Source organism: Diadema antillarum, unplaced genomic scaffold (genome assembly GCF_040938485.1).
Source record: "Diadema antillarum isolate AM-2024a unplaced genomic scaffold, OU_Dant_1.0 seq00000690_RagTag, whole genome shotgun sequence".
Lineage (NCBI taxonomy): Eukaryota > Metazoa > Echinodermata > Echinoidea > Diadematoida > Diadematidae > Diadema > Diadema antillarum.
In genome coordinates, this window is record NW_027271595.1 from 414,836 (window position 1) to 431,409 (window position 16,574).

The 16,574-nt window shown below is 38.6% G+C and overlaps 1 protein-coding gene across 1 annotated transcript; it reads right to left on the reverse strand.

Annotated features, from left to right (window-relative positions):
* Nucleotides 1-1,159: 1,159 nt before the first annotated feature.
* On the reverse strand, nucleotides 1,160-14,559 carry LOC139737351 (iduronate 2-sulfatase-like). Its single transcript, XM_071648027.1, has 8 exons — nucleotides 14,488-14,559; nucleotides 13,414-13,653; nucleotides 12,239-12,416; nucleotides 9,059-9,147; nucleotides 7,390-7,860; nucleotides 6,733-6,859; nucleotides 5,356-6,086; nucleotides 1,160-1,844 (listed from the first exon to the last, which is right to left on the reverse strand). The coding sequence occupies exons 1-8, from the start codon at nucleotides 14,557-14,559 to the stop codon at nucleotides 1,302-1,304; spliced, it is 2,451 nt and encodes an 816-aa protein (XP_071504128.1). The 3' UTR covers nucleotides 1,160-1,301.
* Nucleotides 14,560-16,574: the final 2,015 nt, after the last annotated feature.

Below are 16,574 nucleotides of genomic sequence, written 5' to 3' on the forward strand. Positions count from 1 at the left end.
TGGACTAACATTAGATAAACTCCTCAGTATGCAGAATAATCTAGAAGAAAATACAAAAATGACACTCATGATATTGAGAAGAGTCATGCAATGTGTTAACTGAACATGTGCAGCAGAATCATGTGTTTGTATCTTTATTTGTAACTTGATTGTTCATGTGCTATATTCAGTATTTCACCATATCCCCCACCCCATCATGAGGGGTGCACATATAAAAACAAAACAAAAACAACTTGGGTTTTCTGCTCGAGTGATTTCTCTGAATGAGATTCTGAATAAGGTAATTACACTGTTCCATTATTACTATCTCGGCTTCCAAAGGACAGATAACAGCTAGGTATGTGGTATTGAGTAAAATTACATGAGATACTTGTACATGCAAACATGCAAACATACATGCACTACTTACAGAATTACACCCATACATACACATATAGAGCATATAATATATATACACATATATCTATATATCTATATATATATATATATATATATATATATATATAATCTATATACATGTATGTATATAAGTAAAAATATATGTATATAATATATACACAAATGTATATATATATATATATATATATACAACACACAATTAAACATGAAAAAATAAACAAATACAGTATACATTGTATAATAATGCACATCATACACACATTCAATATAGATTATACATACAATTCATGCATACATAGATGTGCACATGTATATTTCTCTACATGGATAGATACAGAGATAACTTTAATAATTTTTAATGCTTTGTATTAATATACCTATGGCATATTTGTAAATATATTGTGAGAAAATTACATGCATTAACACTTTTACCCTCTTTTTTATTTCACCATTTAAGGGTTCTCCATGTGCACAGCATTACAGTTGGCTGAAAATTGCTATCCATATTCCATCCATATTCAATTAATTAAATTCCTCTACTATTAATTCATCATCCATTAGTAGAGATAATGAGGCAATACGTATTTTACCACGAATACTGACAGCAATAGATATTTTATCTAATGCAAACACAATCAATGCAAAAATCTCCACTTCCTGCCATTAATATAATTAATATCATGTTTTTTGCGCACATTCTGAGTAGATATTATTAGTTTTCACTAGGAAAGTCAAAACGGTGCACGATCAACTTTAATCATTATCTTAACTTATGATGACATTCAATTTGTTAAACGCTGTAAAAAAGGCAAGAACTTGCAGCACTCTGTGTCTCCGATGGAAAATGCAGCCATATTTACTAAAAGGCCATTTATTCTGTCGATCGAGAAGAGGATCGAACTTCAAGGTACTTTTAATGTTTGAACTGGTAGACTATCTCTCCATCCTCGCTGTAACTGTTGACTCAGTAGCCGCACCAATTCCTTGTTCTCGGTCTTATCGGCCACATTGTCATTTTGATCGGGGTCCGAATCATTCATGTACAGCTCTCTGGCTTTAACGTCGCTCCAATTCCCCTCGAACGTGTTGGGATCAAACTTGACCCACTCGGTGAAGTGGTAATCGGCTGTCCTCATGGAGTAACCCATAATGGTGATATTTTTCAGTTTCGGTAGATCAGTTTGTTCGCATGGCGTCACTCCGGGCCGCGGGTACTGACTGTAAGTGGCGTTCTTCCATCGCCTGTACGTCGGCGGCAGGCTCACCCTGTTGTTCGTGACGAGAGACCCTTGGCTTAGCAATGGCGCGAAGCTGTAACCTTCCGTGCACAGTGAGAGGTTGAATGGTTTCGGTGGGCAAAGAGGTGGAACTGTCAGACCCGCCAATTCAGACAGAGCGGGAAAAATGTCTACCATTTCTACCAGCTGTGATTTTATGACTATAAGCTTCAATTTGACGAATACAATGTAGATGTTTTCATCATCTTTAACCAACGCTTCACACGTTTGTACACACTAATGAATGTTTTCTTTTTGGTCAACTTGGTATGCATAAATGTTTCTAAACGCCACAACCAGGACATTTATTCACTGTTATGTTAACATAGCACTATCATGCAGAACTATCTTACTAATGTTTATTACAGTACTATTATGTATACAATGTACTATATCTCCATGCCATAATTATGTTCAAGTATATTGTGGTCTCATTTTTTCTTAAGTGCAATGATTCCACTTTCATGTGATTTACATAATTATAGTACTATAATGCAAGTCATTACGATGTTACAACATTGGTGATTGGTTTTTTTTTAACATAATTTATTATGATACATGTATAATTATGAGAGGGCAAGGTGCGCGAGTACGCGCGTATGTAAGCTTGTGAGAAGTCGAGTGTGAATACATTGCGGATTCTTTTTTTATAAGCCGTAGTGTGTGCATGTGGTGTGTGTGTATGTGCGTTCGAAAATGCGAGTTGGTGAGCTCTTTATAGTTCGAACAAAAATTATTCATAAGTGTTCGATGTATGAACTTTTAATTGTTATGAAAACTCTGCACTCATGCAATATGTGCACTCATGTACAATTCAACTTCTGCTTGCCGTGCATGCATTGAGTAGAGACCATTATATCCGTGTATAATATATCTATCTATCAATCTATCTATCTATCTATCTATCTATCTATCTATCTATCTATCTACCTATCTGTCTGTCTGTCTATTTATTCATTTATTTATTTTTCTATCTATCTATCTATTTATCTATCTATCTATACTCACATCCGATTTAGTTGAATCAGGTTTTGGAAAATCGCCACGTTCTTATAACGCGATGCGAAACCAATAAGTCGGTGTACACACACACACAGTTCTGGAGGAAAAATATGTCAAGAATAAAACTGTCCGAGCCCTGCCACCTTTCAATGTATTCCGATTTACCAGAGTTGGACTTATAATATAAAAATGGGATTCCGTTCTCAAGCCAGCAAGGTTATATAGAACGTTGTTATTCATTCAGCTGGGTCCTAATAATATACTTGTACTGCAGTTCGCCTAGAGACTAAGGTGGCAACTACACCGGGGTACAAGGATGCCCATCGAGCATACAATCTTAATTTTAATTAGTGCATGTCTTCGAATGAATTGCATTTGTGTAAAACAAACAAACAAACAAACAAACAAACAAACAAACAAACAAACAAACATGAATTAGAACATAATTTCAGGACCTGAATACGTAGTAGTAGCAGTAAGACAGATAGTAAGTATGAGACGTAAATTTACAATAGCAGAGGAAGAATGAATCACTCTCATCACATGAACAGCGTGGCGCCTCGCACAATATAGGGACCAATATAGCGACCATACACCACGCCACATGTGAGGTGCTTTACGAAACCGTCTAGGTGCGATGTGTGCACCCCTCATCTCAGGGGTGAGCTCCTGACGGGGTCAATGTAGTTTGCAGGCACAAACCCTTGTTGGTCGTAAATAAATCTGTGCCAAAGCATCTCTTTCATATTTCCTCCACTGTAATTGTGCTCTTGTTAGGAGAGACATGCATTCGGGGCCTAAATGACGCAGTGCCAGTAGTCTTGGCGCAGACTCCTTTACGACCAAACAAGGGTTTGTGCCTACAAACTAGGGTCAATGGGTCAAGGGTCGGTCACTACCCCCCCCCCCCCCCACACCCCACACCACCCTTCGATCCAGCTGAAAAATCTGAGGGCGGAAGCCCGATTATTGTCCTTTGTTTTGTGAGCTTTTAATTTTGTCAATTTTAGTTTACATTTCTTATGAAAGCTGGAAAATGTGTGTGTATATGACAATGTGTGTGTGTGTGTGTGTGGGTGGGTGTGCGCGCGCGCGAGCGTGCTGTGGCTACTGCTCCTGTCTCTGGGAGTAGTATAGGTGCCTACTGTTATCCAATGTTATACTAGACAGGTCTCTTAGATTAACACAGCAAATGTCATAATATTGTTTGCGTTTAGTTTTTTGTATTTCTAAGCCCTATTCACTACATTATGCCGACGATCAGTGCTAAATCATGTCATGATTATTGGGGCCATGAGCGAAGAGGATGAGGGCTGTTGGCAAGGGATTCAAAAGAAATCAATCACAGCATTAGGGCCCATCTCAAAACCAGGAATAACTGGAGTTCTGGACCAACATTAGATAAACTCCTCAGTATGCAGAATAATCTAGAAGAAAATACAAAAATGACACTCATGATATTGAGAAGAGTCATGCAATGTGTTAACTGAACATGTGCAGCAGAATCATGTGTTTGTATCTTTATTTGTAACTTGATTGTTTATGTGCTATATTCAGTATTTCACCATATCCCCCACCCCATCATGAGGGGTGCACATATAAAAACAAAACAAAAACAACTTGGGTTTTCTGCTCGAGTGATTTCTCTGAATGAGATTCTGAATAAGGTAATTACACTGTTCCAGTATTACTATCTCGGCTGCCAAAGGACATCAGCTAGGTATGTGGTATTGAGTAAAATTACATGAGATACTTGTACATGCAAACATGCAAACATACATGCACTACTTACAGAATTACACCCATACATACACATATAGAGCATATAATATATATACATATATCTATATATCTATATATATATATATATATATATATATATATATATATATATAATCTTTATACATGTATGTATATAAGTAAAAATATATGTATATAATATATACACATTATACATACACACAATTAAACATGAAAAAATAAACAAATACAGTATACATTGTATAATAATGCACATCATACACACATTCAATATAGATTATACATACAATTCATGCATACATAGATGTGCACATGTATATTTCTCTACATGGATAGATACAGAGATAACTTTGATAATTTTTAATGCTTTGTATTAATATACCTATGGCATATTTGTAAATATATTGTGAGAAAATTACATGCATTAACACTTTTACCCTCTTTTTTATTTCACCATTTAAGGGTTCTCCATGTGCACAGCATTACAGTTGGCTGAAAATTGCTATCCATATTCCATCCATATTCAATTAATTAAATTCCTCTACTATCAATTCATCATCCATTAGTAGAGATAATGAGGCAATACGTATTTTACCACGAATACTGACAGCAATAGATATTTTATCTAATGCAAACACAATCAATGCAAAAATCTCCACTTCCTGCCATTAATATAATTAATATCATGCTTTTTGCGCACATTCTGAGTAGATATTATTAGTTTTCACTAGGAAAGTCAAAACGGTGCACGATCAACTTTAATCATTATCTTAACTTATGATGACATTCAATTTGTTAAACGCTGTAAAAAAGGCAAGAACTTGCAGCACTCTGTGTCTCCGATGGAAAATGCAGCCATATTTACTAAAAGGCCATTTATTCTGTCGATCGAGAAGAGGATCGAACTTCAAGGTACTTTTAATGTTTGAACTGGTAGACTATCTCTCCATCCTCGCTGTAACTGTTGACTCAGTAGCCGCACCAATTCCTTGTTCTCGGTCTTATCGGCCACATTGTCATTTTGATCGGGGTCCGAATCGTTCATGTACAGCTCTCTGGCTTTAACGTCGCTCCAATCCCCCTCGAACGTGTTGGGATCAAACTTGACCCACTCGGTGAAGTGGTAATCGGCTGTCCTCATGGAGTAACCCATAATGGTGATATTTTTCAGTTTCGGTAGATCAGTTTGTTCGCATGGCGTCACTCCGGGCCGGGGGTACTGACTGTAAGTGGCGTTCTTCCATCGCGTGTACGTCGGCGGCAGGCTCACCCTGTTGTTCGTGACGAAAGACCCTTGGCTTAGCAATGGCGCGAAGCTGTAACCTTCCGTGCACAGTGAGATGTTGAATGGTTTCGGTGGGCAAAGAGGTGGAACTGTCAGACCCGCTAATTCAGACAGAGCGGGAAAAATGTCTACCATTTCTACAAACTGCTCTACTATCATCCCGTCTTTGACGCTTTTCTCTCTGTCTTTATTTGATTTTGTCACCGATTCCGCTAGCAGGGGGTTTCTCTGCGGGAATATCTTCAGCCTTGACGATGTATTTCCTGCTGTAACGCCAGGCACGTGTACGATAAGGGGGACCCGAGTTGACAATTCGTAGTTGGAATATTTGCTCCATTCGGCGTGTTCACCAAGCTGCCAACCTAAGGAAACAGGACAAAGAAGGAACCATCTTTTAAACTTGTAAAAATTGATAAAATAACACAACACGGATTTTGTAGGCCTAAGGCCTTGTCTATCTCTGTCTAATAAAGCAATCAAATTGAATGATATTATTCGGGGAAATATCTTCACAAAGGTAATTGAGTATACATTCTCTCAAGGTTACACTGGAATGGAATTTCACTGCGTCACAATGTTTGCGCCTTCTTTCATTAAACGGCCTCATGACTGTAAATTTTGAAGCTTCGCCTTTGCTGCCATAATGTTACGATAGGGAACATTGTTTTGTGATATAAGATTTGAATTTGCAAAAGAAAAGTGAAGCTTTGTGACATAGCAAGTACAACTTATGCATTGAGAATTTTTTTTACATGTTATGTATTTTCCTTTCACTCTTCAGAATGAAATCTGATTTGATTTTTAAATCATAAGTTGCCATACGTGGCCATAAGGGGGAGCAATGAGTGCTTGTAAGTAGGAAATTAATAGTGAAATGCCCATGGGTAAAAACCGCTGGTGCTAGGGAACTCTAAGAGGGATCTAAATGATGGACAGACTGTGATCTTATCCACTTGGACACAGCAGCTCCTGCATTGAGACGAGGTGTACGTCTTCAAGGGGACTCACCATGGTCTCCCACGAATACAATGATGGTGTCATTCGCAAAGCCAGATTGTTCGAGAGCCTCAAGCAGTCCTCCAATTAGGAAGTCCGTGTAAGACGTAGCCGCGTAATAACCCTGTCGCAGTGCAGCCTGTATTGGGGAAATAATTTTCAATACGTGGGGGCAATTTAGTCTAGCCAATTTGCACAACTGCAGAAATTATACTGATTATTGGACGCTAAAAAGTTAGATACTATCTAACATTAATGGTATCTCGCTGACTGAGTTCATGATAACAACAGAGATGACGATGATGATAACGATGGCGATTACCTTTCGCAAATTATCCGCTATTAAGATTTGTGAAAAGTACATGATTATGTCTTCTTTTGTGCTTCCGTCTTTTTTGTTTTCTACTTCCAGTCATACTGCAACTATGATACTCCTGCATGTGCGTATTGAATACACCTTTTGAAAATATGTATATATATTTTTTTCGCACATGTTTTGTCTCTTTTGAATCTCTTGTACTACAAAGTGCTGGGTCTAAAATTATTCTGTGCTATATACCACGGTAGGAAATTATCATTATCATGACAGAAGGAATATATCGTCATTATTTTGCTGTTTTAGAATTACTACACCATGCAAGACAAACATCACATCAAACCCGCGCTTACATGAAGATCGACTGGAATAGTGCCGTAGGGGAAGCTGAGATTCAGTGCGGCTATGTCGTCTCGGAGTCGAATCCTGGAAAAGTCCTCGTATGCTACCTCTGGTTGAGACGGTGACCGCTGCGGATTTGTTGCTATGGCAATGGAGTCGATTGGATACAGCGACTTGAACTCCTCCGGGTACTTCCAGGGGATGTGTGGCTTGTGGATACCCACTGCCAAGAAAAATGGCGGCTTCATGATACTTTGGTGGAGTTTTGAGTCATCTGACTCTCCAGAGCGTCCTCTGTGACTTCTCAAACGGTGATCATGGAGAGTGTTGGCCGGGTGGCGTCTGGCGAACGAGAGGTTCTTCAGGATCCTCACCGCTTCCTCAACAGACTGGATGTCGGGCAGAGTCTTCTCTGGCATCTTCGAGACGTCGACTGGACACATCACGTTATTGTGAAGCGTACCATCTTCATTTGGACACACCTAGAAGGAAAACATCAATTTCAGAGCATGATCGTGCAAACAGTAACAAGAGTTTTGTCTGTTTAGTTTAAAGCAAGACCCACTGTCTTCTTGTTCTCTACGAGGTTGCAAGGCTTAAATCTGTTTATCGACAAATAACGATATTATGTAGTCTTCACATTTCGCTATAAGTTATAGCTAGTTCTCCTTCCCCCTCTCCCCAGCATCCCTAATTAATCTGTTTACTTAATACATGTGCGTGGTTCATTTCACGTTGTGGTCGACGTGCTAACAAGGGAACTCTGAACTCTGGAGAGGGTTGATGATATCTTGATATGATTTTGTACAGCCGCCAATGATAGGCCATTTTTCGGAATATGTGCATCCACACACGCACAAATACACACACACACACACACACACCCACACCCAAAACAACAACAACAAAAAGACAACAACAAAAAGAGCTACAGGAGACATAACAAAACATTTTAGGATAATGAAACCCAAATATACATCTCGATTGAGTGACTGCAATAGCCATGAAATAATATATTAGTGGAACACATCAGTTTGAGGAAAATCGGACGTAAAAGTAGTTGTGCAGGAATCTTTGAGGTTTCGGTGCAGCCGTCGCTGAATGAGAAGACTACTGCAGTTCGTGACGTCATTCATGGAAAACTTCCTCAAAATTTCATTCTTTCACGAAAAGTACAAATTCCCTCGACTTGCCAAGTACTGATATATGTTAAAGGTTTAATGGGAACATTATTCCTCCTGCGTTCAGGAGGAAGTAAGTCGAGCAATCTTTCATTATATCAGAAAAGAGATGTTTAATTCACTTCATAATCATTTTCTTTGTATCGGTGTCCATTATGATGGCTCAAAGTTTAGTAGTCTTCTCACCCAGCGATGGCAGCACAGGAACTTTAAAAATTCATAACGTTTCAACGGATTGTCAGATTGGCCAATGTGTTCTACTGATTGTTGCATCCCCTCAGTGCACATTATTGCATATCTGGGTTTCAGTCTCCTTTGCGTGACTGTAAGATCGACTTGAACTGGACGATACTGGAGCATTTACTACGCTAATCTAGATCCTTCCTCAGAGCAATGATTAAATAGATGATAGTATTTCAAAACTTTTCCAAAAAAAAAATAAACAGTCTATCTTAATTTTTTTATGCAAAGAGTAGTGTATTCTGAAGTTTGCACTTACTTTTGCACCTGAATATTTAATAGTGGACGGGTGAAAGGCGGGAACAGACCAGCTATATGGGAAATCATCGCTTTTGTTACTCGTTTTTCCTGAAAATAGTTGAACAAAAAGGTATAAAAACAAATGCGGAAAAAAAAAGCGTTAGTTGCAAAAAACCAGACTCGTGTGTACAAAACATTTCCAATAGAAAACCAGGATCTTATAGGTCAATTCTGACGTATACCAAAAATACTGGAGATAATTGCTTCAATATCAATCTAAAAATGTGAGATAGATCAGTGCGGTGCGATATCAGCTCTAGAAACTAACAACGTTTTGCTCCCTCAATACGTTAAAAGAAACCAAAACCCAAAGAGAAAATGGATTGAGAGGAAGCAGCAACATTAGTAGAACACATTACTTTCACTGATGTGTTATACTAATGTTGCTGCTTTCACTCAATCCACATTGCCCTTTGAGTTTTAGTTTCCTTTAACCTTCTGTGTGCCATATTCATTTCATGTCAATAGGTTTTTATGTGAAATTTGTGCATATTTGACTCACATGCACAGAAAGGGTTAACTCAGTCCATATATTATGAGACTCTGAAGTTCATGTTCAGTATGATTTGTGTCGGAACAATCAGGTTCCCATGAGGCCATGTCACGAGTTCACGGTGACTTTCTGTGTTCTGTTGTCCCAGTCTCATAACATGGGAGAGATTACGTATTACAGGGAAAGCTATCACATAATCCCAGAACAATCATGGACACTCTCTATTCTGCAATGTTGCGATCGACTTCATCTCTTCTAAGCGAGTGGAACAAATATCGAGAGGAAGAGTGGGCGACGGTACCCAGTGGCGTATCTAGGGAAAACGGCGCCCGGGGCAAGCGCGAAAATTGCGTCCGTAATTTCTGAAAAAGACTAGTGTTCAACCCCAACCCGATCCCGGTAGGGACTTTAAGCAAAGTCCACATGATATGCTTTTCAAGCCCTTAAAAGGGGTCTTTTGAAAGTGATTTAAATGTAATGAATTTTGATAAATTTTGGCGAGTGAGCGCAGCGAGCGAGCCGAAAATTTTTGTATTTCAGCTGACAAAACATGGAATTCTTGTCATTTTTTGCTTATCAAATCTTACAATTCTAATCAAGATAGTGACGGCCTTATAGATAACGATTTATCTATACTAAGAAACTGAGTACTTTAAAAAATATTCTGAATCAGGGGGCATTTCATGAAGCATTTTGTCCGACAACTTGTCGGACAAAATTTGCTCTCAGCCAATCAGAAGCAAGGATTTCAGTAGCTTTTAACAGTTTGTCAGACGAGATATCTGACAAATTGCTTCATGAAATGCCCCCCCCCCCCCCCATGTACGCGCGAGTGAGCCGAAATTTGTATATTTCCGCGTCATATGACGTTTTGTTCTTATCTCCTTTTTGTTTTGATAAATTTTGGCGAGCGAGCGCAGCGAGCGAGCAGAAAATTTTTGTATTTCAGCTTACAAAACATGGAACTCTTGTCATATTTTGCTTATCAAATCTTACAATTCTAATCAAGATATAGTGACGGCCTTATAGATAACGTTTTTTACCAACAAACTGAGGACTTGAAGAAATACTCTAAATTAGTACGAGCGATTGAGCCGAAATTTGTATATTTCCACGTCATCATTTTGTTCTTATCTTGTTTGATTTTTTTTGGCGCCCCCTCCCGTATTTTCGAAACCGTTGGCGCCTTCTTTTGATCCAATTGGCGATCGCTTCAGAACGAAAGAAATTGCAGCCGCTGCTCCGTGAAACATTTTGCCTGCTAAACATAAAATGGCATGTGTGAACACAATAGACATTGTCATTTTGTCCGCGCCATCATCACATTTTGTTCTCACCTTCTTCTTCTATAATATTATAAAATTTAGAGAGCGAGCGCAGCGAGCGAGCCGAAAGTTGTTGTATTTCAGCTTACACAACATGGAATTCTTGTGTGAACACAATAAACATTGTCATTTTGTCCGAGTCATCATTATGTTTTGTTTTTATCTTTTTTTGATTTGGTTTTCTGCCCCCCCCCCCCCCCCCCCACCCACCATTCTTCCCCCCCCCCCTTTCCGGTGAGTTTTTCTTCTTCTTCTACTTCTTCTTTTTTCCCTTTTTCTTCCTTTTTTCTTTTTTCTTTTTTTATTTTATTTTTTTGCGCCCCCAAGGAGTGGCGCCCGGGGCACGTGCCCCCCTTGCCCCCCCCCCTAGATACGCCACTGACGGTACCTGTGGATGCGCTAATATTTCTAGCAATGACACTTGCAGTAGTACTGAGTAAATCTATATCTAAAGGGCAACATTTGGAATTGTAAAATCCGCGCTATGAATATGTTCAGAATATATCGCAATAATACCCCCCCTAAAAAAAAAAAAAAAAAAAAAAAAAAAAACTCAATAGGCCTATAGGGTATGCATATATAATGCTTGTTCCCGCTCTTTGAAAGCACCCCTATTCCGGGCTGCCAACGTTTCTGAATCCCTTTCGCAGGCTTTTCCTGTCTTGGAGACTTTAAACCCGGAACGCTGCTCATTGTATAGATCAATGCCCCCTACCCATACTTCAGAAGCAGCTCTCGATCATTCAAACCCCCTCTCTCAAGACATTAATAGGCCTATGCAACCCCATCCCCACCTCATCTCACATGTGATGTTTGACGAGAAGTAATTTGTGCATATTATTGCATTTTTTCTTGTCTTAAGCGAAATCTGAGGGTGAAGAGTCGATACACTTTAAGAAAAAAAACAATATTCGGGTTAGTTTTCGTCATGCCAACAGGCATGCAGTTCCTCCGACCCTGGTGCCTGGAGCATAAACACATAAAGAGACGCCAGGACATTGCTTTACATTCGCCTAACCAAATTACTCTCCTCTCTGAATAACATAAAAAAAGGAAGACTAAAGAGATCACGGCTTCCCGGGGATAAGTGGTGTCAGATTGTATTATTATTAGGCCTATAATATTGTTGATTTCGCTTGACGGAGCCATACTGCTTTGGATAGTTCTTCATAGCTTCAAAGCTTCCTCTGCTTTATAGGTCCATGGAAACCACTTGCGTCGCGAGAATTAAATGTATTCCAGCGTAACTGGTATAATCGTTAGGAAGAAAAAAAAACAGAAAGAAGAACATGTGATGGTGTATAAATAAATATTGATGCACCTGGATGAAAGACCTTGCCAACGGAAGCCGTGAAATATCCGTTGTCTTTGAAATGCTGCGGCAGTGTGGTGTAATTCCCTGCATGTGTTCGCCAGTAGGACCCGAAGTCATACAGCCTTGTGGTGTCTGGACGTCGACTCGTCAGGAATGAGACCCGGCTCGGGGCGCACACCGCTTGCTTGCAGGGAAAAATAATCAAGCAAAGAAATATAAAATGAAGAGTGACACTGACATACACATGAGGGACACAGTACTCTGTAATTTGATCATTGTTTAGTAGCTCCATGATTTGGTGCAACACAAGCACTATGGTGTATTTTTGCGATCAAAATCCGAGAAATTGTAAATTGATTACTAAAATCCATGATTTTGATCTACTTGTTTAGCTTTGCTAGTATACGTTTCGTTTGAGAACTTGTAGGCCCTGCTTGTCAATATAACCGTAAAAAAACAAAAATCTTTAAAAAATCACCCGATCACTAAAAAGTATGAATGATTAATTTCTTGCTAAGCATTTATTGTAGAAAACTGGTCAGTTACAATTTATACTGAAAAAAAAACCACAAAATCTAAAAACAAAGAAATACACAACTCAATCCAAAACGATATAATTCTTAAAAAGGCGACAATCAGATCTAGGGATTAGTTTGCATTATCAATTGATTAATCAAAATTAGAAATTGATAAATTCAACAATTTCTAAGACACTATCTTGCAGACTACAATGCGGGCGTCGTGTTTGCCAAATTTTGTCGCAGATCGCGCCCCTGATTGCTGTGATGGGGTGGAGGAGGGGGGAATCAGCCCCCTCCCCCATATGGCATACATCCAAAAAAGCCCAATCTGATTAGGGTTAAATTAATATTGTCATTAGTACATGTACCGACCAGCTGACAAATTCTAAGAGATCCGAAATCCATCAGTTTCTGAAGACTCAATTTCGCTGAAGCCTTGCACAACTTCATTATCATGATATAATACTCAATTCATCAAGTGAATCAGATTTTGGCGTAAAACTAGTTGACTTTCTTTCTTCGTACGCACATTGGAAATGACATTGTTCAAAAGCTGACACACCCTCGATCAATGGAAGTGGAAAACAAACAAACAAACAAATATACAAACAAGCACGTGAATGATGAGTAGCAAGCAAAGACGCGACAATCTAGCTATACCTGAGCCATTGCGTTGGTGAAAAGTGCCGACTGCCCAGCGAGCTGGTCGATGTTTGGCGAGATGACTGGACCTCCATAGCAACCAAGAGATGGGCGGAGATCATCGACCACGATGAAGAGAACGTTGAGTTTTTCACCTTCCGATGAACAAAACAAAGAAGTAGATGATGGTGATGATGTTGATGATGATGATAATAATAATAATAATGATAATGATAATGATAATAATAATGATAATAACTAATAATAATAAATAATAATGATGATAATAATGATAATAATAATAATAATAATTATAATAATCAAAAGAATAACAACAACAATAACAACTGATAACGTTTTGTGATGCTAATAATAATGTATCAAGTTTTTATCGAAAAGGGATATACGCCATATTCGTTGATGCGATATAAATGTCATCCCTCCACTTATATACCGGGTGTCCCAAAAAAAGCGGAACGGTGGATTTTCAGTACCTTGCGTTCTAAAAGTGATACATTTTTTGACATTATTAGAAAGAACATCTTCCGCAGAAGACCATGATACCAAAATCATTAAATTTGGTTCAGCACTTTTTATTCTACGCCAATTTTTGTAAATGCAGTCATTTTCAATTTTTTGCAACTTATGAGATAATAATTTGGGTGCGACACGCGTTCCATACGGTGAATTGTGTAAGCTCGTTGATCCATGTCAACAAAAGATAACGCTTTCATATTGGGAGCGCGCACACACACACACACACACACACACACACACAGACACACACACACGGGTTTCCCAATGTGAAAGCTGTATCTTTTGTTGACACGGATCACCGAGCTTACACAATATTCACCGTATGGATCGCGTAGTGCACTTTAATTATTATCTCATAAGTCGCAAAAATCCGGCGAAATTTGGCAATTACTGCATTTTCAGAAATTGGCGTAGAATAAAAAGTACTGAACCAAATTTGATGATTTTGGTATCATAGTCTTCTGCGGAAGATGCTCTTTCTAATGATGTCAAAAGATATATAACTTTTAGACCGCAAGATACTGAATATCCACCGTTCCGCTTTTTTTGGGACACCCGGTATAGTCGATGTCGCGGCATCATGTTGTATTTACATAGGTCCATGCCCGGGATGCCTCTGTTAATCATGGTGTGGTTGTAGATCCATGGTTATTCCCCACCTTCCTGCACTGTGCGCTCAGTGCATACAGACAGAGAACGTACTAGACAGATACAATTACGGCTGAGGTTTCGCTTGCAAGAGTGTATAGCACGCAGCCTGCAAAATGTCAGCTGGCCTACAATGATACGTGTTGATGTCATATTATATACAAAGTTTATCACGCTCCTAAAATGGGACGAGCATTTAGGAGATTACGTCTCTACTAGTCACTTTGATCAAGTCTATATACTCCATGCATAATGGAATCACACACAATAATCTGATAAGATCGAACGGTGACGTTTTCCTGAGGAAGCTAACTAAATTGGTTGTCGCGAGCCTGATTTTGGGTCGATAAAATACAATTTTACCATTATACGGTATGTTGGTGAGAGAGGGCCTTACTCTTGTGAGTATGCGGGTTAGGCCTATAATATACCCTTTAAACATTCAACGATATATTTCATATATCCATCAGTATTATATGGTAATATTTTCAAGACAGAGAATTCTATGTCCATGTAGACACCATTAAGAATATGTTGCTAGATCGATCTGAAGGCCTATATTCCACACTCTTGGCTTTGGAGATGATTCCATGGAAGACCCTATTATACTCCTGATTATACACCTATGACATTGTTTAGCTATACGTACCGTTCAATTCCGTGATGAGAAGCTGGGAAAAAATCAACATTAGCGAAACGAAGAGTCCCTGCTTTCGCATGTTTGCACACTCTACAGCTCGTGGATTTCATGCGAAGAAGACAGATGAGTCGCAGAGCCTATAATAATGGCGCAGACGAGCGCCGTCTCAGCTTTCCAGTGCCTTCTGTGTCCTATCAAGGGTTTGTGAACTAATCCAGGTATTCGTCTTTCCTAATATATGCACTCAAGCGTCAGAAAAATTGGATCGGGACATCAGGTGGATATGGACCAACATTATTACTTTCCTCCACTCGCTGTACAGCGTCAACGGACAGTATAATACGAATCCGCAAATATAGGCCTCTTCTCGAGGCCTTGATGGCACCGCTTTAGGTCAAAGGTTGAAGTCAAGTGAAAATGCTAGAATTTCACTTTTATAATAATTACATATCTCGGAATGGCTCAAGGTATCTTCTTGATGTAATATTTTAGTGTTTTGGCGTTGTATTGAGATCATAATTATTCTGTCGTAATTATGCGCAACTATAGCAATGGGAATTCTGCTAAGATAACTTCGTTATTTATTTTTCTGTGCAATTATACTTTAATATGTTTGATATTCAAGTTATATATTTTCACAGATATGTTTTTACGATATTCCTTTGAATACAACTCAATATTCTGTATAGTTTGAAAGTGATTTGCATAATTACTATGTTATGATTTGTACATGGCAACCATCATACGGATCAGGTGTAAGCCAGAATCCTTTTATCCAGTAGATAGCCACATGCTGTGATTATATGACTATAAACTTCAATTTGACGAAAACAATGTAGATGTTTTCATCATCTTTAACCAACGCTTCACACGTTTGTACACACTAATGAATGTTTTCTTTTTGTTCAACTTGGTATGCATAAATGTTTCCAAACGCCACAATCAGGATATTTTATTATTCACTGTTATGTTAATATAGCACTATCATGCAGAGCTATCTTACTAATGTTTATTACAGTACACATGCATACAATGTACTATATCTCCATGCCATAATAGTTCAAGTATATTGTGGTCTCATTTTTTCTTAAGTGCAATGATTCCATTTTCATGTGATTTATATATGTTCTATAATGCAAGTCATTAAGATGTTACATCGGTGATTGGTATCTTCTTTTTTTTTTTTACATATCATGATATAATTATGAGAGGGCAAGGTGCGCGAGCACGCGTGTATGTAAGCTTGTGAGAAGTCGAGTGTGTATACATTGCGGATTCTTTTTTTATAAGCTATAGTGTGTGCATGTGGTGTGTGTGTATGTGCGTTCGAAAATGCGAGTTGGTGAGCTCGTTA